At 49.2% G+C, this 24,354-nt stretch overlaps 1 protein-coding gene across 1 annotated transcript; it reads left to right on the top strand.

Annotated features, from left to right (window-relative positions):
- Positions 1 to 11,408: 11,408 nt before the first annotated feature.
- On the top strand, positions 11,409 to 18,574 carry TMEM275 (transmembrane protein 275). Its single transcript, XM_054285716.1, has 2 exons — positions 11,409 to 11,704; positions 15,550 to 18,574. The coding sequence occupies exon 2, from the start codon at positions 15,640 to 15,642 to the stop codon at positions 16,186 to 16,188; it is 549 nt and encodes a 182-aa protein (XP_054141691.1). The 5' UTR covers positions 11,409 to 11,704; positions 15,550 to 15,639; the 3' UTR covers positions 16,189 to 18,574.
- The last annotated feature ends 5,780 nt before the right edge of the window (positions 18,575 to 24,354 follow it).

Genomic DNA, 24,354 nt, shown 5'->3' with positions numbered 1-24,354 from the left:
GCTCTGTGTGCCTGCATTGCCCCTGTCCTGTTCTCTCCTTGCTCTGTGTGCCTGCATTGCCCCTGTCCTGCTCCATCCTTGCTCTGTGTGCCTGCATTGCCCCTGTCCTGTTCTCTCCTTGCTCTGTGTGCCTGCATTGCCCCTGTCCTGCTCCATCCTTGCTCTGTGTGCCTGCATTGCCCCTGTCCTGTTCTCTCCTTGCTCTGTGTGCCTGCATTGCCCCTGTCCTGCTCCATCCTTGCTCTGTGAGCCTGCACTGCTCCTGTCCTGTTCTCTCCTTGCTCTGTGAGCCTGCATTGCCCCTGTCCTGCTCCATCCTTGCTCTGTGAGCCTGCACTGCTCCTGTCCTGTTCTCTCCTTGCCCTGTGTGCTCTCCTGGCTGCACTGGGGTTTGTGGTGCTGCTGTTGGCAGCAGGAGGCAGGACACAGGTTGTGTTCAGAGTTTTCTCAGTGAAATCAGCAGCTCTCCTGGCTCTGCCCCAGTCTGGCTGCTGATGTTTTTCTCTCTGCTCCAGGCTAGAAGCAGCACCTGCACAGCAGCAGCTCTGAGATGATGCTTACGGGGCAGCCTGCTTAACAAATTACAGCTTGAGCAAATTAAAAGCAAATGGAAAAGGGATGATAACAAGCAGGAGGGGTGGTTGTTGGCACTTTCTCAGGGAATTCAATTCTTGGCTGATTCCTGCTATTTTTTCTCCATCTTTTACACTGACTTTCACTTTGCAGCAGAGGGATCTCTGGGTGCCTGCTGGGAGCTGTGCACAGAGAGAGGAGGCTCAGAGCATCACCTCTCCCTTGTCCCAGCCCCAGCACACCTGGCTGCTCCCTGATTGAGAGCTCTGAAATGCCTGGGCAGAGGCAATGCCTCTTTCTGCCTCCAACTGGCAAGGGTATCAATAAGTCTTAATTATTTTTTTGGCCAGGTTTCCCTCAGAACTGAGGCTCACACGGTGCTGTCCATGAGCCTTTGTGTGTCTCCCTGCTCTGCTTTAGTTTCTCTCTCTGTTCATCCCTGCTCTGTGCTGAGGGTGCCCTGCTCTTGCCCTGCCTCCTGCTCTCACAGGCACTGGGGGCACAGCTGGGAGGGACCAAATAAAAAACTCATTTCACTTCTGCTCTGGCAGATGAAAAAGCCACATCAAAACCTGAATCAATGTGTGGGGCAATTCTGCTGCCTTGGAGGGAGCAGCAATCAATGCAAATAATCTGGGCATAATGCTAAATCCCACAGAGATTCCTGCCACCCCAAAAGGGGCTTCTCTCCCCCCTTGTTTTTCTCCTCCAGCCTGGAGAGCAGAGAGAGTTCCCAGCCCACCCAAGAGTGTCTCTTCTGGAAATGAGCCTCAGTACTGAGAATATAAAACTTTGCAGCAAGCCCATAAATTCCCAGGTAATGTTTCCTATGAATTCTCCTGGATTTTAATTCTCCTACAAGTTTTATTAATGCTTTCTAACAAACCCTCCGCTCATGGTACAAGCAGTGGTACAAGAAGTCCCAGATAGTCACACAATATCTGGGAAATTGTGTTGCATTCATTAAAAAAAAAAAAATTACATCTCCTGCAGCCAATCCTTGTGCTCCTCCCTCCCCACACAGACACTTCTGCCACTAAATGGTACCAGAATCAGCTTTATGTTGTCCATAAAACCAGGTCATGGTCATTCAGTCCCTCTGCAGTTGTTTCTGTCCCTCTGGTCATTCAGATTGCTGCAGGCTTGGAGCAAGGTGCAGAGCAGCAGAGTTTGTGGCTGCACAGATGAGTTTTGAGAGGCCCAAAACTTAATTAGCCAGAGGGGTGAGCAAGGTGCAGGGAGATTGTGTCATTCCAAATGTGCTGTGGGAGATTCAGGGCAGAAAAGGGCACATCCCCTCATTCCCAAAGTCACAGCATCCTTTTCTCAGTGCCTGTTTGGTGCAGGAATCCCTGTTCTGTGCTGTGGGTGGTGTGGTAATCAACAGGAGCTGAGTAAAACCTCCTGGCCAGGAAAAACAACCAAAACCCTGCTGCATGATGAGCACAGGGAGGGCTCAAGGGCCTGTTGGTGCCTGGGCTGCTCCAGAGCCCCTGGAGAGTCTGCCTGCAGGGATCTGTGCTCACCAGGGCCCTGGGCCTTGGCTCCCTGTCAGGAGGGGCTGAGGCTCTGCAGGAGCAGATTTGGAGGAGGCACAGGGGTGAGTGAGATGAGAAAAGCATCTCTGTGTGTGCTGCACCTGTGCATCCCCAGGGTGACCTGCTGTGTGATCCCTGGAGGGAGCAAACAAGTGAATTGAGTTGAACTGGGCCCAAAATGCCAGAAAACAGCACTCTGGCTGAGCCAAGGGCTGAACTGTTTCCTTAGCACTGAGGAAGTTGCTGTGTTATGGGGAATAAACAGTTACACCTGAAATAATGCTCATAGATTTCCAGGCATTGATCCAGCTTGGCTTGCAGGTCTCAGGCCTGGAAAATGGGCTTGAATGGTTATAAAAGGTATAAATTACTTTAAATTAATCATTGATTTAATCTGCCTCTCCTGAACCTGGGATCACCATGCTATTGAATCAGGAATAAGATGCAGTTGCATATAAAGAAGGATTTGAAAAATGCACGCACTGAGTACTTTGGCTCTCTGCTCTTTCTATGAAGCACACAGCATTTCCCACTGAGATGAGTAGGTGTTGTACAAACCCCAGCAGCGAGCGGGAAATCTCACAGGGAAGGGCCAGAGCACTTTCATCCAGCCAGCACCAAATTGTGCCTGTTTGGGCAGGCAGGGGAGCCAGCAGAAGATCCCTCCTGAGTCAGGTAGGGATGGGGAGAGCATTTGCATCTGATTTTATAAAATGGGGTTAATAAAATGATGATCCAGATCCCACAGACCTTCTGTGTCTGGGGATGGCCTAATATCCTCGTGGGTGATGTGGTGGTAGAAGCCTGGAGACAGGGAAGATGGGGGCCTTTGGTAAAGTGAAGCTTGTCAGGAGTTGGAGGCCTTGGAGAAGATGCTGGAACCATCTGAGGAGCTTCTTCCCTGCCAAAGCAGTGCTGACTACTCTTGTGGGAGCTGGGGGAGCAGAGGGGGAAGGCTGGGGACAGAAACAAGAATTCCATGGGAGGAAAGATGACAGCAAAGTGATGGCTAGGCTAGAAAACTTGCTAAGGGAGCAGAAAGGAGCAATCAGGGAAATGCTCAATAATTTACAGACTTGTGTGAAGATATGGCAAGTCACTGAGCTACTGCACTTAATGAGGCAGCAGCCATGAGCAGGCTCCTTCCAGCACTCCCTGAGGATGCTCCAGGCCTGCCTTGGGTGCAAAGGGAAGCACATCAGCTGAAAGGTCTCCCTGAGGTACCTAATGAGGTGTCCCTCATTAGCTGAGTGCTCCCAGCCTGTGCCCAGCACAGTGAAACTGGTGAATGGTGCTGCTAACACAGCTCAGCCCCTCATGGGAAAGGGATGGGAGTGTGCAGGGTCAGGTCCTGAGAAGGGCTGAGAGAAGCAAGTCTGCATGGAAACCAACAGCAGCCATCAAGAAGGGGGTTTCTTTGGTGGAGAAAATCCTCTGTGCTGGCTGGGCAGGGGCTGGGCTCCTGTCCTGCTCCATCAGTCATTCACCAGCTGTGGCAGGTGAGCAACACCTCCTTGTACCTGCTGGCAGAGTTCCAGAGGGATCTGGTGGTGCTCATCCAGATCCCTCTGCTCCAAACCCACTGACACAACAGCTCCTGGTGTGTGTCTGAAATGGTGTCACAGGAGAGAGGCACTGTTGGGAAGGATAAAAGTTTGACAAGAAAGTCTCACAGATATGTGTGCTTAGCAGAAAGATTTTTAAATGTTGAGTCTGATGAAGGAATAGAGATGGAAGCAAGTTTTGATACAGAGGAAAAGAATTGCTGAGCCAGTCTCACTGGCTAACCAAGGACGCCAAGGGTGTGTTAGTTAGAAGGGGTTTTTATGGCTTAGAGCCAAGGATAAACCCACCTCAAACAAGATGTTTTTACCAAGCAGAAAGATAGCACAGGCAAACAAGTCAGCAAAGTGGCAAGTAGAAAAAAGGTCTCAGAATTTTCCGCTGCAAGAAAGCTGCAAAACATCTTCTAGATTAAACTGTAACGTACTGACTTTTAGTGATTGGAGAATAGTGATGTGAATATGGCAATTATAGTAGTTATGATAGGCTATAGATAAAGGTTAAGGTATAGATTTGTTCTACTGTATTGAGATGCTCAGCAAAGAAAAGTATATAATGCATTGTAACCAAAACCAAAGGGTCTCCAGGCCTGCCTGCAGCTGGAGCTGACAGCTGTAGGCACAGGCTCTGTCACCCACCACCCTGGGCTGCTGTAACCTCTTGGATGCAATAAACTGCATTTGGAGACCTGCCTGGAGTCCTGCATCCCTCATTTTGGCTCTTACAAGGCATATTTCCTAACTCACTGGTTTATGGACCCCATCACTCTGTAAGTGATGTGGTGGAACAGGACCCTGTGCTGAGTGCCTGTTGTTTGAAAGAAGAGGTGACTGCTCTTTCCAGGAGCCAGAACCTGTTTGACTTGGGGCACCTCACCTCTCTCTTCAGCTGCTGTAGATAAAACTCTGCAAGAGTTATCAGATCCCAGTGCTGCTTTCTGCTGGGGATCTGATGCCAAAGCCTGCTCAGTTAATCATGGATGAGCTGCCATAGTTTTCATAGCACATAACTATCATGGGATTTCTTTTCCTTCTCTGGATGCTGCTCTTGAAGGCATTGGCTGCACATCTACCTCACACAGCACATCTCAAACCCGTGGGAGCAGTGGCTCCCCATGGACCTGAGGGTGGTTGTGGGGGCTTGAGGGGGCTGTGCTTCTCTGTGTCTGCCACAGACAAAACCAGCACTTGTGGTCTGTGTGTCTGAGGCCTGAATCCCTCCTGAGAGCAGGTACCTGGAGGCAGAGGACAAGCTGCTCCCTGTGTCCACTGATGGTGCTGGGAGGGCGATGCTGGAACTGAGAGGCAGAAAGATTAAATGTGTTGGGAGAGAGGCTTTGTGGCAGAGCTAATGAGCTGGAGTCAAGTGCTTCAAACAGATGCTTCCCCAGGCTCTGTGTAAAATAAAACTTGTGCAAGCACAATGGTGCTAGGCAGGGTCTGACGTGATGACCTTACAGCCACTTCACTGAAGGATGTGATTAATGACCTGGGCTTTGTCATGGGATAACTTGATATCCCATACTGAGGTGGCAGACATCTGCTCTCTACCAGAGGGTAAATACTCCCAGGACAGCATCCTACAGACCTTGCTCACAGCCTGCTGAAGTCACTGCAACCACTTCCATGAAGTTCTGTGGGATCTGGATAAGCCCCAGAAGGATCTGAGCAGTCTGGTTCTTAATGCACCCCACAGCTGAGGAGATAAAATATTCACTGAAAAGCTTGTCAGACCTTCACACAAGGACTTCTAATTCTGATCTTTAATTGTCACCTAATTTTCTGTGCTGAAGAGTTAAGGACTCACCTTGAGAAGTGTTCTACTGTTATGCTGCAGATAAAACCATGGGGGACCCAAGAGGTTTTGCAAGCCACAGAAATTTAGAAGAGATGACACCTGTGCCCAAGCTGTTAGATATTTTGAAGGGACATGGACTCTGTCACCCTGACATTGCTTTTCTGCCTGTATTTCCAGGTACTAATGATCCCTGTAGACTCTGGGCTGCCTTGTAAAGCCTCAGCCCTTGGGTGAAGACTGTTGGATGAGAAACAAAAATGTCAGCGCCCTAAGCAGTGACAGACTGATCAAGGACATGTCTCCTCCTCAGACAGAAACACCATCTGTTCATGATGTTGAGTCTGACATCCCTCAAAGCAGGATTTTCCAGGAATCCAACCTGGCGAGAGCAATGTGATTTGTGCTGCTGGTAATTAGCATCTCTTGTGGTCTGGCATGCTGCAAGGTGACCATCAGGTGGATATTACAGACACAAATTCTTTTTGTTTCTTTTTGTTGGCTCACAAAGCAGCAGCAGATCTGTTCCAAAGGGGTTTTGGTCTCAATGTCCAGGGACAGCTTGAATGTGGAAAGTGATGATCCCTCATTTTACTCATAGTACCTTAGCCTGCTTCCACTGGGAAATCAATTCTGTTAGTGTAAATCGATTCTGTTGGTCTAAATCATCTAAACCATGTGGATGCTTTTCCCCACAGGGATGAGAGAAGTGAGCATATCTGCATCTGAGGCACCTGAGAGCACGTTTGCAGTCATGCCCTGATGTTGTGCATGGCTCAACTGGGCAGCAGTGCCTTGCTCAGGGGGGTACTGGAGTACCTGGATGGACAGGAAACTCTGTGGGCAGGATAATGGATCCTGGGTGGAACTGGTTCCCAATGGATGATGCACTCCATCATCCCCATCAGAAAGTGGCACAGCTGGCTGGCCTTTCCCTGTGTGTAGGACTCAGCCCCAAGAATGGTTATTGCTTTGTCTCAGATCCCATCATCTTGATTTTTCTTCATCATCAAAATTCCAGTGCTGGTTTGTGATGCCACCTGAATCCCATCCTCAGGAATGTCTTCAAATTCACCACCTGAGGCATACTCCCAATAGCAGAGCATAAATCCCCTTGGAAGGACAGCTCCTTGCTCTAAGCCTAAGCCTAAGCCTAAGCCTAAGCCTAAGCCTAAACCTAAACCTGATGCCTCCTGTTTGGGGCCTGACTCTGTTCCCCTGTACATCAGTGGTTCTTGTGGTTGTACCCAAACACAGGTCAGATGTATTGGTGTATTCTTCCTGGAGAAGAAGGGAAAAATAAGGAAAACTGTTTTAATATGTAACATGTAACATCCAATGTATAATCTCTAAGATGTGAAGCACACTCTGATTTCAGTTTATGAGGAACAAACAGTCCTTCAACTAAAATCTCTACCAGCCCTTCTTTTAAAGAAGAAGGTATAACACTGAAGTGCCTGAAGAACAGCATTTGAATGATGAAGCAGAGCTGCTGATGGGCACAGTGTGTGGTTTTGTCTCTTCCAGATCAACTCCCCTTTGGTGTGATCTGGCTGGCAGAGAGAGACACGATGTGACAGAGGAGGATCACCTGGGTGTTTGCCTCCTGGATGAGTAAAACCACATAACTTCAGGCCTCCTCTCCCAGTGATGCTGCTTGCTAATTAGACTGTAGTGGGAACCTTTGAGAGCCAAACAGAATAGACCCAATCCTCCCTGCAAGGTAATTAAAAACATTTGCCCCTGGCTGATAACTGACCCACTGATTTCCTCCTGTTTGAGAAAGCTTTATTAAAAACTACTGAGCTGTTTGTGCAACAGGACAGCCAATTGCACAGATGTTTCCTGTCCACTAACCTTTCAGAGCTGTGAGAAGATGTCACAGGAAGAAGAAACATGTTTGAAATTCTGGAAGCCTGTTTAGTTCATCTGTTTGTTTGTTTGTTTGTTTGTGTGATGGGGAAAAACCATCTCCAGATTATTAAAAAAAACATAATAAACTACAGAAGTGTTCTGCTAGACCAGCAGGTCAGAGGGTAGAGGCAGAGCTTTAGTGATGCTGAATGTCAGGCTGGTGGTTCCTATTATTCTGCCTCAACAGCTGCCAGTGTCACAGATTAGGGGCAAACCCAGAGCAAGTTCTCCTCCCCAGGTCCTTCCCAATGATAACATCGTGTGCCTGGAGCTGCAGCTGCTCTGTTGTGTTTGATAGGTCCAGCTGTGTCTGTGTTCTAGGTCTGAGCACATTAATACTGGTGCTGTCCACAGCAGAGTCCTGTGATTTTAATCACGCAGTGTACAAGGAGGTGTGTCCTTCGTGAGTTTAAATCTTCTGCATGGCAATTTCACAGCTGCCTCTAGGAATGACAAATACTAAATTTTTTGCCTCTTTTTTGATGCTATAGAGAGACAAACATTGCAGAAATTGGCCTCTGCCTCTTCTGCATTTCAGAGGCAGCACAGAACCATGAGCCATGAGGGTCCTGATGTAGCGCAAACTTTCCCACAGACATGGTCGCATTTGGAGTTGGTTTGGAGCAACAGCAGCTTCAGCCTGGCATTTCCTCCCCTTAAGAGGCAATTAAACTGTAAACTCACAGAGAGGTGCCAGATCTGGAGGCCTCATGGGAATCTGCAGGGGGAGCTTTCTGCAGTGACCTTTGTCTAATGATCTAATTAAGGGACAGGAACTCCCAGTGCTCTCTCTGTGATGGGCACGGTTCAGCAGGCAGCAGAATGGGCTCTGCACTTTGCTCCTGTTGTGCTGAGGGGTCAGGATGCTGTTCTGCTTGTGTGCCTTCCCTCAAGGATCAGTCCCAACCAAAATCCTTTGAAAGCTCTGTGGAGGATTCCCACCCTTCACACCTTTTTCCAGCCATTCTCACATGGAGAAAAACCTCTCATAAGCAGTGTGAAGTTTAAGGGCTTCGTATTGTGGCACTCACCATGCTGACCTGCTTCAGGGCTCTAAAGCCCAGCCTTGGTGGGTGCAAGAGTGCCTGAGACAGATTTCTTAGGGCTGAAACCAGTCAGGAACTGACAATGGGAAAAGCAGGCAGTGCTTCCTCACATTCATAAATTTCTGACTTCAGTTAATCTCTGAATTCAGCAGAAGCTGGGAACAAACAGTTTCTCCCAGAGGACTATTATTTCTAGTCAGCACAGGGTTGGGATCTTTCCTCTGAAAAAGGCAGGGCTTCCCAGTCCCTGGCAAGTTTGAAGCTAGAAACCATCAGTCTGGCAGAAACCCCTTGGCAAATCATGAATGCTCATGAGCTATCAAAGCTCTGCAAGGAAATGAATCTGCTCTGATTTATACCAGTGGGAAATCTAGCCTTTAATTTTAGTTCTTGAATTAGCAGTTGTTTTAATCACATGAATGCAGTCTGCCAGTTGTCAGGGCCACATATGCAAAGCACAGAATTACTGCTTCAGTGGAGCCTGAAAAAATGTAACTTTTTTTGTTTCTAAAGGCTTTTTGGGGGGCTTATGGGCCATTAAGAAGAAGGTGTGATGGAGAGTCATGCAACAAGCAAAGGGAAGCAGGAGCAGCCTTCTTCATCACTGCTTTGTGCAATTAGGGCACAACTGACAGGTCGTCCAGTATTAATTGGCCCCTTTGGAGCCTGAGCTTTATGAATGCTGTTACACAATGTGAGAGCAGTGGGCTCCAATCAATGACCCTGGCAGTCTCTTCCCCTCTGACAGCCACAGCTCCTACATAAACGTGGATTATTGGAGTGTTCTGCTGGACTCTGGGGTGCCACACCAGGAATGGGCTCAGCCACTCCTGTTCTCCACCCAGCAACAGGCAGCAAACACTGAACACCAGTTCTGCCCATGTGGAACTGTCTCAGAGGTGCCAGGGAGAGATTTTCTCCACAAAATCTTCCATTGTACACTCTCTCATCACTTTTCTGGAAGGGTTGAGTACACTGAGACATTTTGAACTTCATGTTACAGGTGTAGGGAGTCCCTAGAGGAGATACTGCATCTCTGGGAAGGTCTGAAATGAGATTTCCCAGTCATTTCTGTCTGTAGGCCCAGGCAGTCAACACATCTGAGCAGTGCTGGTTTTCTGATATCCTCCTGCCCTCTTGCTCAAACCATGCTGTGTGCTGCTGGCATTGCTCAAGCAAAGGAGAAAACAGAGTTGTCTTCCTCAGCAGAGACTGAACTCCTTTCTGTAAAGTTTGGTTTTTCCTGAATTTCTAGGATGACCTGTAAAGTGAAATGCAGTATGGTGCAGTAGAGGATGCTGCTGTATTAAGAATCCTCAGGCTGAAGTGGTGCCTGGAGAACAGAGAGAAGTGTTCGTTCCTCCTCCGTGATTTCTCTCTTTGACCTTTGTTTTTCACTGTCTCTGTTACCTTTCTCCTCTCTCTCTCTCTCTCTCTCTCTCATGAAAGCAACAATCTGAAAGAGAGGGGGGCATGATTGATGTTCAGTGATCTCCAGCCTGGTTCACAGAGGATTCTTCAGAAATAAATTGGAGAAGAGCCTGTGCTCAGCAGTCACTGGCAGCAGTCAGGCTGGTTACAGCAGTGGGAGCAGGGGGAGCAGATGAGGACAGCTGAGTGTCAACACATCTTAAGCTCTGGGAGAATTATCTCTACTCCATCCAGTGCACAGCTGCAGTTTGCCAGGTCCCCTGTGCTCACCAGCTCTGCAAACAGACAGAGATTGGCCCCTTAATGTGGGAGTTAGGCCGTGCTTAACACAGGCTCTAGCATGAGGCGTGGTTTTAGACCAACTACCTCCAAGTGTACCATAGGTCTGGAAACATTAGTTTTGCATCTGAGGTATATTTATCTATTATCTATCTATCTATCTATCTATATATTTGTTTATTTATTTATTTATTTATTTATTTATTTATTTATTTATAGCAGCTCCCCACACTCCAGACGCTGCACCTCTCACCACCGGCTGCCCGGCACGGACTCAACCCCTTGTTTGAAACATTAGTTTTTCATCTGGGGACTTTTTATCTGTCTATCTATCTATCTATCTATCTATTTATTTATTTATAGCAGCTCTCCACACTCTGGACATTGCACCTCTCACTGCCAGCCACCCAGCACAGACTCACCCCCTCATTTGAAACACTAGTTTTGCATCTGGGGACTTTTTATCTATCTATCTATCTATCTATCTAATCTATCCATCCATCATCCATCCATCCATCCATCCATCCATCCATCCATCCATCCACCCATCCATCTATTTATTTATTTATTTATTTATTTATTTATTTATTTATTTATAGCAGCTCCCCACACTCCATACATCTCTCCTCTCACTGCTGGCTGCCCAGCACAGACTCACCCCCTCGTTTGAAACATTGGTTTTGCATCTGGGGGACTATCTATCTATCTATCTATCTATCTATCTATCTATCTATCCATTTATTTATTTATTTATTTATTTATTTATAGCAGCTCCCACACTCCGGACGCTGCACCTCTCACCGCCGGCCGCCCAGCACGGACTGCCCCCGGCACGCATCCCTCCGGCATCCCCCCACCATCCAGAGGCACCGAACACCGGTTGTATTTTTTTATTTAATTTCTCGTTGAGTGCGTTTCAAACCTTTGAGGGCTCCGTGCCTGGCTGCAGCACCGGCGAGCCCGCACGCCGTTCCTCGGCATCCGGCCGTGTCTCCCTCTCCCCGCCCCGGGGCTGACCCTCGGCAGGGATGCGCTCCCGGGTTTTTCCTCTCCCCGGGGGAAAAAGGGGCTGTTCTGCTCCGGGCACCTCTGTCAGCTGAAGGGGGCGGGAGCTGCAGCCTTGAAGTAGAAAAGGAAGGAGGAAAAGCAGCGGGGCGAGGATGAGCGGCGCCGGACAGCGGTGGGCGGTGGGCTGAGCCTCCGGGCACCGCGGGCTGCGGGAGGAGGAGGCAGCAGAGGATGCGGCGGGGCAGGGATGCTGCGGCTGAGCACCCACCTGCCTAGGGAGAGCAGCATCGTCCTCCGAGGGCGAGGGAGAGAGTGGGGGCAAAGCGGCGGAGCTCTCTGAGCTCTGCAAGGACTGCCCGCCTGACACCCCAGCAAAGTTTCCTGAGCTCGGTGACAAGAGGGGAGCGGGGATGTGAGATACCCCTGCCGCAGAGCACAGCTGGGCTTCCAGCCCCGTTCTGCTGGGACGAGCCATGGCTTTGCCATCCCCGAGTGAAGGGTGAGACCCCGGGCAGCCGCTCCCTCCATCGCCTTCCCCGGCTCCGCGCTCCATCCCAGGTAAGCGTCCTCCCCTTCCAGACACCCAACCTCTCTCTGCTCTGCCCGAGACTTTCCCAGCAGTTTGCCCACGAAAAAAAAAAGTCTTGTGCTTCTCCTGGCAGCTGAATGTTGCGTGCCTGTGTGTTTGTGAGCCTGCCTGTGTGTGGGGTGGTTGTAGCTGTCTGACTGCAATTTCAGTTTGCTGATCACTGTCATTATTTTTCTGTGCCATCACACCTCTGTAAAGGGGACTCGTCTGTGGTCTGTCAAATATTTTCATTGTGCTGCTGCACTGAAGGATGACAGCTCAATTTCTCTCCACTACAACTAAGAGGGAAGCGTGCTTGGCTGTGCATGCTGCTGGTGCTGCTGCTGTGGCTTTAAACAATGCTCCTAAAATGCTGGCTGAATATGTCAGTGTGACCTTCAAGCTCTAGGAACTCTCAGAGATATGGGTGAAAGTCTGTCTTTGTCCCCCTGAGAGTATAGGGAGGGGTGGCTATTCCCCTGGAAGGAATCATTAGAGCCTGTGGATTTCCATCATGCCAGCTTGAGTGTGCAGCTTTTAATTTTGCACAGCAGTGCTTGCAGTAGTGCATTTCAGGCTGAAATATTGTTTGGAGACGAAACCTACACTCTAACTGATAAGAAAAGAACCTGTATCAAGCAAAGAGCCCAAAGAGAACTTTTCCCACTCCTGATGGAACAGAAATTGATCATTTTAATCAGAATAATTTGGCTGAAAAGTTGGTAAGTTTTTAAGCCATTAATTTCACTGTAGTGAAAGGTAAAAGCTGCCAGATATCCCCAGGCAGGTCAGCAGTGGGAGCTGACCCACATCAGCCCATCCTTGTGCCTAAGAAGGGTATGGAAAAGCATCAGCCTGGGCTTTTGGAGATGACAGAAGAGCAAAGATGCTCCTGTTGTGCATGACAATCAGAAAAAACATGGACTGTATGTTGTCATGGGGCCTTGTTAGGTAGAGGATAGTGTAAGGCATTCAGTGGCTTTGGTTTCTTTTTTGCTTTATCCTCCACTGCTCTGTTGGCTTTCTCAGCCGCATGTCATCTGGTGGTCTAACAGGAATTCCTTGTGTGCAATCCCTGATGTTTCACATGGAGATGAAGACAAAAGCAACCACTGATCTACTTTCTGTGTGTTCCCAGCTCAAACATCTCTCTGTGCTGTGAGTTACCCTGTGGTGTGTGTGCAGATCATGTTCTGGGATCATGTTCTGCAATCATGCTTGAATTCCAAGATCTCCTGCCCCCAGCCTGATGGGAGAGGTTCCAGGCAGGAATCTCCAGTGATTCCATTGTTTTCCGCTGGGAAAGATCCATTACCCCATGTAGGTGCTGCAAGCAAAGGCAAGGGGAAAGAAGTTTTGCCTTGGACACAGCATGGCCATAGAACACTTCTGGCGCAGCTGTAGAGAGGGTGTGACAAGCTCCAGCCCCTGTGCTCAGGGGTCTGTAGTGATGGACAAAAATTGCCAGGCAGAGAAAATGAGCTGTGAAGGACCATGCTGGGTGATCCCTCTGCAGCCTTAAAGCAGCCAGAAACCACAGGGTCCCTTTGGAGTGGCTACAGGTGCCCCCTGACAGATGGGATGGGCAACAGGTTGAAGCTCCTCATGAAAATCTCAGGGGCAGGCAGAGCTCTGGTGATGCCTTGCCTAAGAGCAGAAGCAGCTGGGGTGTTTAGTGTCCTGCTGGAGCCCAGCTGCCTGGCACTTCCAGGAGGGAGAATTCCTTCAAACTGGAAACAGGTGAGGGTGAGAAGCCAGGAGGAAGGGAGCTGATGGAGTGAATCTGGTGATGTTTTTAACCACGAGAAGCCATGCAGTTCCCTGGTGGGTATTTTGTAGTGGGAAAATGTGGGGCAAACCAAGAGGAAGAGCCACACTGGGGTGTCTGCAGCCTCTGTGTGCTAAAGGTTTGGGCTGGTCTGCAAACAGTGCAAAAATGTGTTTTTAACCAGAAGCTATCCTGCTGCTCGTGCAGGGCTGGTGAAGGAGGCAGAATCGGGGCTCCAGCTCCCATCAGCATGCCAGGGTTCCCAGGCAGAACAAAAGGACACTGCTAGGCAAACATGGATGTGTGTTAGCCTGGCTGATGGAGAAAATGCCCTTTCTCTCTCACACTCTCTCAGTATCCTGAAAAATCTCTGCCTGCTGAGAGACCTCTCCCCAGCCAGGCATCCCCAGATGGGGAAGGATTCAATCCTGTCCTTGTCAGCTCCAGCTGCCTCACTGAACAGGAACTCTGCTGAAAGTTCAGTGCTGCACACATCCAGGTCTAAACAAAAGTCCAAGCCAAGGAAATGAGATATGACACCTGACAGGGCAGCAGAGAGCTTTGCCTCAGCTGGAGGTGCCAGAAAATTTTATAACCTAGGAAAGATGTTGAAAATGCCCGGCTGATCCCACTGGTGTGTGTCAGTGTGATGGGTGATGGCTTGTTTTTAGTTGTTGTTTTTTGTTTTTTTGTTTGGTTGGTGTTTTTCCTTGTTTTGTGTTTTTGTTTGGTTTTGGGGTGTTGTTTTGTTTTAGCTTTGTTTGTTTTGGTTTTTGTTTAATTTAGTGGCTACAGGGTGTTGATAGCACAACAAAGCATCTTGGCTCTGCCATAGAAACTGAGTGGTATCAGTTTTTTGCTGACAACACTTCTAAAAGGGATTTGACAGGAGAGGAGGGAAGAAGCTAGGGAGCTAGGCAGGAGAGGAAGGAAGAGCAGACTGCTATTGTTTGCAATCTGGCTGGGAAGAGAAACGCTCTCCTGCCTGTAAAATCAAAGACATCACCAGCAAACTGCTGACAAATTGGCTTCTGGCAATTTGACTTCCCAGCAAGTACAGCAAACACAAATCCAGCTCTCATCACATCCAATAATCTCCTCCATGGAGAAGCTGCTGCTGTCAGCCAGGGCTGTGTTACTGCCTTGGGTCCTAGACAGATCCCTACACAGGCTCCTTTTCAGCTTCAGCATCTCAGTTTCCATGAGCCTCCATCCTGGAGCTGATAGTGCTCAAGGCTTGTGGAAGTTTGGGTTTATGGCTGCTGAGGCAAAAAAGATTCCCAGTCCCCTTCTGTGGGGTCTCCTGTGATCACACCAAAGATGGTGAGATGCATGGTTCAAAGCATGGTCTAGCTGACAAAACAGCCACATTTGCTCCATTTTATTACAGACTTGTGTGACTGACAGGGTGTCATTCAGTGTCTGTGGATGGTGTTTGTATCACTGAGCATCCAATGCTACCTGCTCGAGGGATCTCCAGGGCTGCCTCTGTAGTCAGCTCAGCCTCCCAGTACAGACATCTTTGGGGATGTTCTGGGTCATCTTCTGGGACCTTTTATCCCACTGGCTGGAAAGGCAACCTGAATGACTCATTTCAATTACTAGAGAACTGAGGCATGGAGCAAAATGTCCCCTTTCTGTCACAACTGTGGACTATTACCCATTCAAAAATACATCACCAGTACTGCAGTGAGGGGTGTTCAGGGCAGTCCTGGACTCTGTTTAGACAGGTGTTGTGTGGGTGATGACAAACCCTGTGAGAGCAGCTATGGCACAGGCTCTGGCCGTGGCATGCTTGGATTCACTTGGGCATCATCCACATGGAGAGCAAATGACATGGAGCACGCTGGGCTCAGTGCTCCAGCCTGAGGGCGACCATGTGTGACCACCACAGTCAGGGTGGTCAAGTTCAAGGTTAAGTCAAGTTCAGCCTTAAAAGCAGGCTTGGATTTGCCAGGCTTAGTTTCTGGCACCAGCAGACCCAGAGAAGATGCTGGTCGCCAGGAATGGCAGGGAATATGTGCTTTGGTTAATTGCCCTAACAGCTGCTTCTTCATTCCTCTCCAGGATTTCAAGACAACAGGAGACTGGAAATAGCCTTCTCAACACAGCATTCACCCTGTGAGGACTGAGGTGACCTCCAAGACTCTTCCCAGCATGTTCAGTGAAAAGAGCAGCGCCTCTTTGCCCCAAAAACCCACCCAGAAGAAGACCCGGCCCCAGGGCCTCCCCTCCCCGGCTCTCTGCTGTGCCTGTGGACTCTGCATCATGCTAGCAGGGATCAACATCACCCTAGTGGGAGCTTTTGCCTTTGGGACCTTCCTCCCTGTGAACAACCCTCCCATCATCATCGGGCCCATCCTGCTGGTGGTGGCCTTCACGTTCTTCGGTGCCTGCTGCATCTGCAGCCGGAGACCCCCGGCCCACGGGGCCAGGAAATCCAAGCCAGGCTCCAACATTGGCCTCATCAAACCTGGCAACACAGCCTTTGAAATCGAAACCAGCGAGCACACGGTGCAGGACACCACTGCTGTCCAGCTGAGCCCCACCAACTCCCCCATCTCCTCCAAAAAGTCCACCCCGGTGCACGAGAACGCCAAGGCTTGCAAACTCTTCACCATGGAGGGCAACGGGCCAGTGGCCAAATACTCCACAGGGGGAGAGGCCATACAGCTCAACCTGCCCAGGGACCTGGCCACATCCTAAACCTGGGCAAAGCTTTGTCAGCAGCCAGCCAAACGCTGCCATGGGTGGGCTGGAATTGTGCCATCAGTCAGGGGCATGGGGAAGGTGCTTGTGGAAAGCCAGCAGTCAGTCAGGCCTCTCTGAACCACTTTAAGGGAGATGGATGCAACAGCAGAAAGAAAAATAATCCAGATTTTTTTGCTGAAACATGCCCATTGTACAGTTTTAAAGAGAAAACTGATAACGATGCTGCTGTGAAAAGATGATAGCGGTTCCTGGAAATACGCTGCCGTTTTTGGGGAGCAGATCGAAGAGGGGAATGAATTAATTTGTCTGATATAACGTGACAGTTGGAAGGAGAGGCTACATGGGACCGACAAATGACAGCTCTTTCTTCTCAGAAGTGAAGCAATTCTTGGACATAAAAGAAGCAGGAACGCAGTAAATTACAGCTTGCTGCCACTCAGTCACAAGAAGATTTCAGCATTTTTAGTGCCAGACTTTTTGGCAGTAGGGACAAAGCTATGTCTTTGCTGCTGAAAAAGCAGTGTGAAACCATCTCTCCTCTGTTGAAAATTCTTGCCCCATCCTGCCCTCATTTGGGCGATTTTACTGCCCATTCTAAGAGAAGGAACCACAAGGATCACAATCAGCGCTGGTATTTTCCTCTCACGTTAATGAGCTTGCGCTGCAGCTGTGCTACTCCTCATAGTGTATTTCTTGGAAGATCAGCCAGGCTGGATCCTTGGGGATAAGCTCCTGGGGTAACCAGAGACTAACTGGAGCCTGCAAATTAAATTTTTGGGCCGTGATTATGTATTGAGTACTAGGCAACATTCTTCCCATATTTTTGTGGAAGGCTGGCTCGGGACACGCCTCAGGGCAGGGGGTAGATGACTGTATGGGCTTCAGAATAGCTCTGCTGGAAGATGGTGACTGTGGGATCTATTGCCCAGGAGTGGATCCTTGCTGCAGGAAATGGGCTGCTCAGGGTGCTCACAAAGCAGTGGGATGAGTTTGCAGAAGACAATTTATCAAGAGCTGTTCCAAGCAAAGACGCTCCCTGTGCCTCAGAAAGACCCTAATCTGATGGAATAATGCTGCAAAGGATTTGTGTTTTTCCCTGGGGGACTCTGGCTGGGAGCACAGTGCTGTGCTGATGGGCTTTGCTCTGACTCCTGCTCAGTGTGGGGAAGGACAGCACTGCCAGGCAGGACTTGCATGTGGGGAGGAAGCAGCAAGAGAGTGGATCTTGAGTAGGAATGGCTGCACAGGTCCTCTGTTTATGATAACTCTATATTTGAAATGTGTTTTTTGGGGCTTTGAATGACAAGGGAATCATCTGGACCACACCACATCACTGCAGTGGCCCAGCTAGCCCAGGATCCAGCTTCTGACAAGGCTGAGAGCAAGGTCCTGAGAGGAACATAAAGACAGGGGAAAATCAGGATGCTGCTTGCCAGAAGTGCTTTCCCAGCTTCCAGTGTGCTGTTGCTTAGGAGCTTCCTGAGCTGGCAGTGGTGCCTGTATGTAGCAGCCCTGAGTGGATTTCTCCCCCATGAAATAATCCATTTGCGCCTTGACTGTCTGTCAGTTCCCATCATTTGTGATCCTGCAGCAGAGAGCTGCACACTTTGGCTTCTTTTCATCCTGCATCCTCCTACCTCTCCCTTTGATGGCTCAAATTTCCCGGGCTAGAAGGGTCAGCAAACAGCCCATGGCCTCACCACCCCTTGGGTTCTCTGAGATGTGTTTTCCATGCCACGCTCCCTCCATCCATCTCTCTCTCTTACAGAACTTTACATCTCCTGTAGCCAGAGGGAGGAAACTCTTCCCATTCAGCCCAGCAGCAGCTGCTTGCTTTGCTGAGGACAACACACCCCTGAGGCTTTAACCACCAGAAATCCATGCAGAGAGAGGTGGGAGGGCTGAAGGGGAAATGTTGGAGGACAGGGAGGGGTTGTGGCATGACCAAGGCTCCCCTTGGCCACCAGGGCACCTCTGTGGAGAGAAAAGCCCTGGTGCTGTACAGGCCATGCAGGAGGTGTCCTGGCTGCTCTGGGGAGCCCCTGGGCAGCTGATGTCCCTGCATGAGCCCAGGTAGGATGAGGTTGAAGTAATTCCTTGATAAAAGGTTAACCAAAGAGTCATAACGTGAGTCCCTGAGTCCTCCAGCAGTTTGCTGCCTCCAACAGCTCCTTCTCCACATCTTGATTTTAGCAGGGTGGGTCTGTAATGATGAGGAGGAGAAGAGGCAGGTTTGGGAGAAGGGTGTTTGTGTAGGGCTGGGTAGATGCGGGTTCAATCTTTGGTACAGCCTCCAGGTCCTGGGCAAGCATTGGTGTGTGCTGTGAGGGGCAAACACCTGCTCCAGCTCCACGGAAAGCTGCTTTAGGCATGAGCATTGCCAAGGAGCAGGGCTGGCATTGGCACACCTGAATCTGGAGATTGTTCCAAGCTGGGTGGGTCTGCACAGCCTGACCCCTGTGTGATCTCCCCTAATGCCCATTTTCCTGGGGAGCTCTGCCCCCAGCACTGCCCCAGGAATGCAGGAACTGCTGTGCTGACAAAAAGGCTCCCTCAATTTTTGCCTGCCCGTGAGTGCTGTAGCAATTAAGCAGAACAGCTTGCTGATGTAGGTTTGATTCCCATCTTGCTGGCCTCACTAGCATACAACAGCTTCAAAATCTTTTAGAGACATTTCCCACGTGAATATGGTTACTGCAAGATTTTCTTTGAGCACTCAGAGCCAAAAAATTAGTAAAATCAAGTGCTAAGCACACAATTCCTTTCTTTGCTCGCTGAAGTCTTGAAAAGCAGGACTGGAGAGCATCACTCCTCATCACAGCTGCCCTGTGAAATGCTACCAGAGGTGGATAATGCCATGCCTGACCAAGAAAGCACAACCAGCAGAGATGGTGTCTGGGCAGGCAGAGGGGTAGGAGCAGTGAGATGCTGATGTGAGGTGGGTGTGCCCACCAGTGATGCCCTGGTGTGATGGATGTACCCACCAGGGATGCCCTGGTGTGGGTGTGCCCCACAGTGATGCCCTGGTGAGGTGGGTGTGCCCCACAGTGATGCCCTGGTGAGGTGGGTGTTCCCCCAAGCTGTGACCCACACCTGCCTGCCCAGCAGGGTGTCCGTGAGAACATCCTCTGCCTCCCTGCTCTTGCCTTCTTCTGTCTTTTGTAATCCCCATGTCTGTCTGTCTGCTCACCCCCATGGTCAGCTGTGCCTGATGTTGTGAATTTCGTGCCTCCTTGTGTAGTGGGAGATAAGGAGAGTTCCTATTCTCCAAGTCAGCATTTCTGGTGTGAGTCTTTTTATAAAAAATTGTTGTTTCCGTGTGTGCAATGTGGAATTTGGAAAAGAGAGACACATTAAAATAATTGCACTCAGAAAGTGGTTGGCCTGTCTGCCTTTTCATTCTAACAGCCACCTTCTCCTTTATCCCCAGACTGTGTGTGTGCCCCAATCCTTTCTGTGTGCATTTTGCCTCGTGCTCCTCACTCTCCTGCTTGTTCTCCCAGGAAAAAGTGTCCCTAAGAATTCACATTGCCTCTCAAATGCCATTTTCCTTGAAGCCCTGGTTGCCTGAACACTGGTCTCACTACAGACTCCCACTATCATTGCTTTGACTAACACAGGAATTACCACATTCAGCCTTTTTTGGCTGCAGGTGTGTGTTTAACCCCCAGCTGAGCACCTGGCCGGGCCAGATGTGAACTGTGGGATCTCAGGGACACAGGAGGAGCAGGGCTGTGGGCTGGGCTGGGTGAGGGCTGTGGGCTGCTCTGATTCAGTGCCTCTGAATCAGAGAGGACTGGGCTGCATTATTTCAGCTGATCTTCCCCAGCCCTGGGTAGAGATGATATTTAATTTATGGTGCAGGGGAGGGAGCTGTATCTGTGTGTGCCTGTGTGTCTAGGATTGGTGCTGTCACCTTTCTGTGCCTGCTCTGGGCTTAGCCCAACATGGTCTCCTGGAGATGAGTCAAGGAGGGATGGCACAGGGAGAATAAAGAGGATTTGAGAGCCTTGCAAATTCACCTCGTCAAAGGGCTTCTCCTCCATGTGCAGCCAAGTGATTGGAGATGAGAGGAAATCTCTCCATTCCAGGCAGCCTGGCTGGTTAAAGACCTGAGAAATTAGCTGGCTAAGAAGGCTCCACTGACAATGTGTGTAAAATGAAAACCTTTTCCCTGCAGAAAAGGATTTTTTTTTTTTTTTGGTCATTAGGAAAAACTCCCTGGAAAGGTTTTTCCTTTTTAGAAGTGGGGCCAGAGAGAAAAGCATGGAGGAGAGTTTGCTGAGCATCCCCTGCATTCCTCCTGCACTTGCAGCCTGTAGCATTCCTGCACTAACCTGAGCTTCTCTTTCCATCTGGAAGAACAAACCAGAAACATTCTATGAAATGCAATTAGCTTTTTCTAATTTCCAGCCCAAATTTATCTGTGGCTGGTTTATTTCCTTTTATCCTTGTACCAACAATGGCTTTTAACCAGGATACCTTTTAACCTCCTGGAAATTTTTATCCCTGAAACATTTTAGGTTTGCTGCAGATCTCCTGGAGCTTTTCTTTCAATGGGCTGAGCTGGCTGATTCCTTCCATCCTTCCCTCCTGTGTAATGCTCACATTTGCCCAGGAGCCCTTACTGCTCTCTGCCTTATTCCTCTGATTTTGGCTCAGGAGCTCCATGAAAGCTCCTGCACAGCCATTCTTTTGCAGGACTCCCAAGCCCACAGTGAAGTATAAACCTTCCAGGTCTGTCTTGTGCAAGAAACTGGGCATTTTCCTTGCAAAAGGAAAGGAAGAGGGGGAAAAAAATCCCTGAAAGAGCAAAAACCCCCGTGAAAATGTGAAATTTCCATTTGCAGAGTCTCTCTGTTAAAAAAAAATAAAATGAGCTTTTATGTCATTAGTCTCCATTGAATCCATGGCAAATGTGCTCAATTTAAAGGTTGAAAGGCTGTTTTTCTCACACTGTCAGATGCTGTCAGCTCAGCTGAGCTTTCAGCACTGGGAGAGACCCTCAGGCACTGCAGCAGCCCCACTACAACCTGCTCTGGGAGAGGTTTGAGAATTCCTTTAAAACTCCTGGATTCCAGACTGATGGCCCCAAGGAGCTCCCCGTTCGGGGTGGCCCTGCCACGTGTCCCCAGAGTGATGTGAAGCCACAGCAGGTGTCAGCTCCCTGCTGCTGTCTCACACACTTTGCTCTCACACACTTCCTCAGGAAGCCAGGAGCTTGACTTATTTAATTTTAAAATGAATTCGAAGGTCTTGGAGATTGAGCCCATGCAGAGGTGGCCAGTCTGGGGGTGACCACGGCTCACCCAGGCTGCAGAAGGCAGCTGGGCCATCAGGGCTGGTCAGCAAGGATGGCTCCACACAGGCTCCTTCCCACACCTCTGCTCATCTCATTTACACAGCTTGGGCAGAGCACATCTCACTGTTTCCACCAGCAGATCTCCTGCTACTCATCATCATCATCACCCTGAGCCTGTCCCTGCAGGACCTGCCCACACTGAGCTGGTTTTGGAGCCTCAGAGCACAGACAGTGTCAGTCTGGGAGGACAGATGAGGTTTTTCAGGGCATTCACGCACACAGAGTCCCCAGGAGTTTTTCCAGGGAGCCCAAAGTCATCTGGAAATTTGGATTTCTTGAAATTGGCCTGTCCTGAGAATACACTGGTTCTCATGATACTTTTGCCAGGAAATAAACTTCCCAGGTTCCAGATGAAATTTCCGATCCAAACGCTCGAGTGCTGCTCTATTACTCAATCCTCCAGGCACCCCTAAAAAAAGATCTTGCTGAACTTTGTCTCCACATAAGGACCAAACTTCAAAGGCAGCTTGGGGACTACAACTCCTTATTAGACCCCCTGTTTTCAATCAAATCCAAAAAGCCAAATTCCTCAGTGCTTCTAATGAGCCATGCCTCTGGGATCTGTGTACTCTCCCCAAGACATCACAGTGGGTTTCTCCTGCTGAAATCTTCACTAGAGTTTCTCCCATCCATCTGCTGTGACAGCGAATACAACTTCATACATAGTGCTCTGGCCTGCTGCCAGATGGATATTTGATGAAGTTATAAAGTCAGACAGAAAAATTACTTCTTTTGCTGGCATGTAGGCAGAAAAGATGCTTCTTTTGGAGACAAATCCCTCTCTGTTGTTACCTCGGCATGAGAAATCAGTTTGATCTATAGTTCATCTTTTCATCTCCAGCTGAGCCAGGCAAACATGATGCTATCATTAGGAGCTGATCCTCCTTCCCCCATGGCAAGCAGCTGCTGCTTTATCCCTTTTGCTGTCTCCAGGTCTCTGCAGTCTCCATTTGGAGGCAGGTTTTACATGTACAAACCCAGGGGGTCTGGCTCATGCAGCTCACTCAGGGCTGGGCACATCACTGCTGCCTGCACCCCAAGGCTGCTTGTGCAAATCAGTAGCCAGAGTTGTTTTCTGGGAGCCTTTCACAGGGCCGTGGAGTTCACTGGAGAAAAATAACCTTTATCTGGCAGCTACAGCTGCACCTGGGAGTGGCAGAGCTCTTTGCTCCAGAGAGGTGAGCCCAGGCAGCAGAGCACAGAAAGCTCCCTGAGGCTCCCTTTCCAGCTCCAACCCACATGGTGTTCTACAAATGGCTTTGCTTTCTCGTCCTTTGTCTGAAAACACCAACTGCCCCAAAACTTCTTCTGTGTCCTTGCTGGATAAATGGATTTTCATAGCCATAAATCTCTGGAAATCTCTCTGAATGTGTTCTGACACCATGCAGATGTCCAGCAGCCCCATCCATGCCCCTGGTGTTTTGCTGTGTGGGTGCCAGTAGGGCAGCTCCTGCTCTGGGTAAAGAGAATGCAACAGGTAAGAAAGGAAATTGAGGCACAGGGCTGAAAATGGGGAGCTCAGCTTTTCCCAGGAAAAGAATAAAGCCACAACTCTCAATATCTGTAACATCTGTAACATCTGTAACAAGGACTTCCATGCCTTAATCCTGTGTTGTGTAGAGATCCACCTGCTCGTGTCTGCTGGCTTCCTCTGAAGGAGAGGGAGGAAACATCACCTCTTTTCCTGATTAAACCTCAAAATACACCTTTTGGGTGGGCCAAATTCAAACACCCAATAAAAGCACCTAGATTCCCTTGTTCAGGGCAGCAATCTCTGAGGGTCAGCAACACAGAGATGGGTTTTCTCTGCAGGGAACTGAGGGATGAACTGGCTGGATGATCCTGTTGGATGTTGTTTTCCTGACTCAATGCATTTCTCTGGCACAGGGCTGAATTTCCCAGCAGCTCTGGGCTACGTGTGTTTTCATAGAGCCTCATTAAATACATAGCTTCAGTTCTGAAAATCACATTTGTTCTAAATAAGAGCTGTCTGCTGGGAGAATTAATTCCTCTGACTTAAGTCACCTCCCTGGAAGTGATGCTGTTGTCTTCGATTTCATGGCTCAGATGATTACACTTTTCCAACACGCAAAAATAACGAGATTAGGGAATTTGTGGCAATGAAGGCAAAGAGGAGGAACTGGCTAACAAAAAAGGAAAGAGAAATTGAATTTTCCTCTTAAAAGAAAAGGAAATGCCTACTTCACAGAAACAGTTTTGCTTTGGGGAATACCAGTGGGGGAAATTCCTTTTGAATCAAAATCTTTTATTAAACCTCTCAGGTTTGTTGCCACATTCAGAAAGCTTTGGGATAAGAGTGGTAACTCCCATTATTAGTTACCAGCCACCCAACAGCAAGGCTGGGGGTAACCCTCTGTCCCTGTGACACAGGGAGGAAAACCCAGGAGTGTTTTCCCTGAGGATTTAGGCAAGCTGACAGTGAGCCTGTGGGCTTCTGGCAGGGCACAGTTGGTGGAGGTGCACTCCAGGATGTAGGGGCAGAGGGGAGATGCCAGACCACACTGAAACTGAACTTGTCACAGATGGCTGATGGGAAAAAAATTGTCAGAGAAACTTCTTATCTGCAACAGGCTGATAGTGATGGAACAGGGTGGAAGAAGTACTTTTAAAACTAAAAGAGGAGAGATTTAGATGTTAAGAAGCAATTCCTTTCTCAGAAGGTGATGAGGAACAGGAGCAGGCTGCTCAGGGAAGCTGTGGATGCCCCATCCCTGGAAGTGCTCGAGGCCAGGCTGGATGGAACTCTGAGCAACCCAGTCTAGTGGTTGGCATCCCTG

Source organism: Melozone crissalis, unplaced genomic scaffold (genome assembly GCF_028551555.1).
Source record: "Melozone crissalis strain CALT ecotype California unplaced genomic scaffold, PUWL_Pcris_2 ptg000045l_1, whole genome shotgun sequence".
Classification (NCBI taxonomy): Eukaryota; Metazoa; Chordata; class Aves; order Passeriformes; family Passerellidae; genus Melozone; species Melozone crissalis.
Note: the sequence above shows the minus strand (reverse complement) of the source record. Positions and strands in the feature narration are given on the sequence as shown.

Coding starts and splice junctions, on each gene's coding strand:
- TMEM275 (XM_054285716.1), top strand. CDS start 15,640: ATGTTCAGTGAAAAGAGCAGCGCCTCTTTGCCCCAAAAACCCACCCAG.